The sequence below is a fragment of the Poecilia formosa genome, unplaced genomic scaffold, assembly GCF_000485575.1.
Source record: "Poecilia formosa unplaced genomic scaffold, Poecilia_formosa-5.1.2 Scaffold1861, whole genome shotgun sequence".
Classification (NCBI taxonomy): Eukaryota; Metazoa; Chordata; class Actinopteri; order Cyprinodontiformes; family Poeciliidae; genus Poecilia; species Poecilia formosa.
Genome location: NW_006801800.1, coordinates 2,015 through 3,857, shown reverse-complemented (window position 1 = coordinate 3,857; position 1,843 = coordinate 2,015). Strand labels below are relative to the sequence as shown.

Genomic DNA, 1,843 nt, shown 5'->3' with positions numbered 1-1,843 from the left:
TTATAAAGGAAGGACTTTAATTTATAGACGTTTTCTTCAAAATGTCAGTGAAAGATCAGCAAAGCATTAATGTGGAATGGTAGAAGCTTTGTTATTCAGCTCATTCTTTTAACTTGCGTTGTGTCACATACAAAAAGGATTTCATAACTTGCCGGTTAACATTTACACCTACAGCGGACCTCTGCGTACCGGTATGTGATGTTAGCGTATCCCGGCACGGCCCGGGCCTCCTCCAGCTGGAAGTCGCTGATATCAATGCCAACCACTTCTTTGAAATGCGGCGCAATTAATCGAGTGTGCTGACCCGTTCCACATCCCAGGTCTACAGCAAGCACATGCGGCTGTCCCTTCTGGGGATGAGAACGGGTGATAAGTTCTTTATTAAACAGAGAAAAGATGATGTCAGACAGGACATACCTTTTTGTCCAAGTACTGAATGATAACGTCCTTCAGCCCAGATGGAGGCGTAAACCGATACTGTTGGTAGATGGAAGCGTGTTCCTTCCCTTCAAAAAGTCGGTATGCCATTGGGACGTTTCACTTGCTTTTCTTATCTCTTGCCTGTTGCAACTAGCTTGATCTGTCCTGCAGAGCACACTCTGCCTTTGGGAGCAAAGTTCGTCTTTTGTCTCTTTCAATCCCTTGTCTCTCTTCGCTTCCCCTCCCTGCTAATCTTGTTACTGTGTAACATGTTTATTTTCAAATCTCCTGCCAGGCACGTGTGTGGTCTTTGGTCTTGCAGGAATCAAACCTCCCCGACATCCTACAATTCAAATAAAACAGATGAGAGCAGTGATAATTTAAGGATGATCAGATGAAGATTTGAACTTTTTAAACCAAGTAAATAAAAGTTGTCTGACCAAGCTTCTGACTGAAAGCTGCCTATGTAGAAGGTCCTGTTGGCTCAGCTGCAGAGCTGTTGACTGTACACTGGGCCTCCTGCTTAACCCTTTCCTTTCATTGCATATTTCTACACATTACATCAGATAAACTACATTATGTGAAAAATTGCACAAACTAATGAAATACTGCAAGTAAAATAGAATCAAGTTTTTCTTGTCTGCAAGAACAAATGTGCCAAGTTTTTCTAAAACGGTTTGTGTTAATAATACAATCCATTTGTCTTTACACGCAAGACTGCCAATGTTATACTTTGTTAAATTACTGAATAACAACAAAGACAGTTGAACATTGATCTGTCTGTCACAATCAATGTGCAGTTTCAGTAATTCACGAATGTCCCAACAGGGAAATGACCATCTGACAGAAGGGTGATTTGAGAAACCATGGGACAAAAAAATTAATAGTGTGAGAAAAAAGAAATAAGACTTGCAGAAGACAAGTAAAACACAGACCTGCCTTGAAGAACCTCTTCTTGTTCAGCAGTAGTTAGCGTTCAACTTAATGGTGCATTGCTGGCCCCTTCTGCTCCAGAGAACAAATTACAGTCAAAATACGTCTTCAACCATCCATCCTATGTTTTTACCCGCTCGTCTTTGTTGCATCTCTATGAAACTGAATGAGTCGCAGTCCGACACAGAGACGAAAAGGACAAACAATCTGAAGCATGTCCTCTCAAATAAGCCAGAACACACAAGGATTTATTTATGTATTTATTTATTACCGTGGGCTGCAGATCGACGCTCCCGTACAAATGTCAAAGTATCGCCTTTAATCGACATCCCGTCTTGTTTGCAGCATAAACGGTGAGATTTACAAAGGCAGTACGGAAAAAAGCTCCAGCAACAACTTACCCTCAATGTTTGGCTGCAATCAATGTGAGGAAAAGGAAGTAACGTGGACACAAGTGTATACAAAACAGGACCTTTCAAAATAAAGCAAA

At 41.2% G+C, this 1,843-nt stretch overlaps 1 protein-coding gene across 1 annotated transcript; it reads right to left on the bottom strand.

Moving 5' to 3' along the window:
* Positions 1 to 30: 30 nt before the first annotated feature.
* Positions 31 to 1,768, bottom strand: LOC103132987 (putative methyltransferase DDB_G0268948). The gene is made up of 3 exons (XM_016667688.1): positions 1,755 to 1,768; positions 418 to 763; positions 31 to 350 (listed from the first exon to the last, which is right to left on the bottom strand). The coding sequence occupies exons 2-3, from the start codon at positions 526 to 528 to the stop codon at positions 156 to 158; spliced, it is 306 nt and encodes a 101-aa protein (XP_016523174.1). The 5' UTR covers positions 529 to 763; positions 1,755 to 1,768; the 3' UTR covers positions 31 to 155.
* Positions 1,769 to 1,843: the final 75 nt, after the last annotated feature.

Excerpts from the sequence above, each read along its gene's own strand:
- LOC103132987 (XM_016667688.1), bottom strand. The coding sequence starts at position 528 with ATGGCATACCGACTTTTTGAAGGGAAGGAACACGCTTCCATCTACCAA. Across the intron at positions 351-417 it reads TTCAGTACTTGGACAAAAAG|AAGGGACAGCCGCATGTGCT; the intron begins GTATGTCCTGTC and ends TCTCATCCCCAG.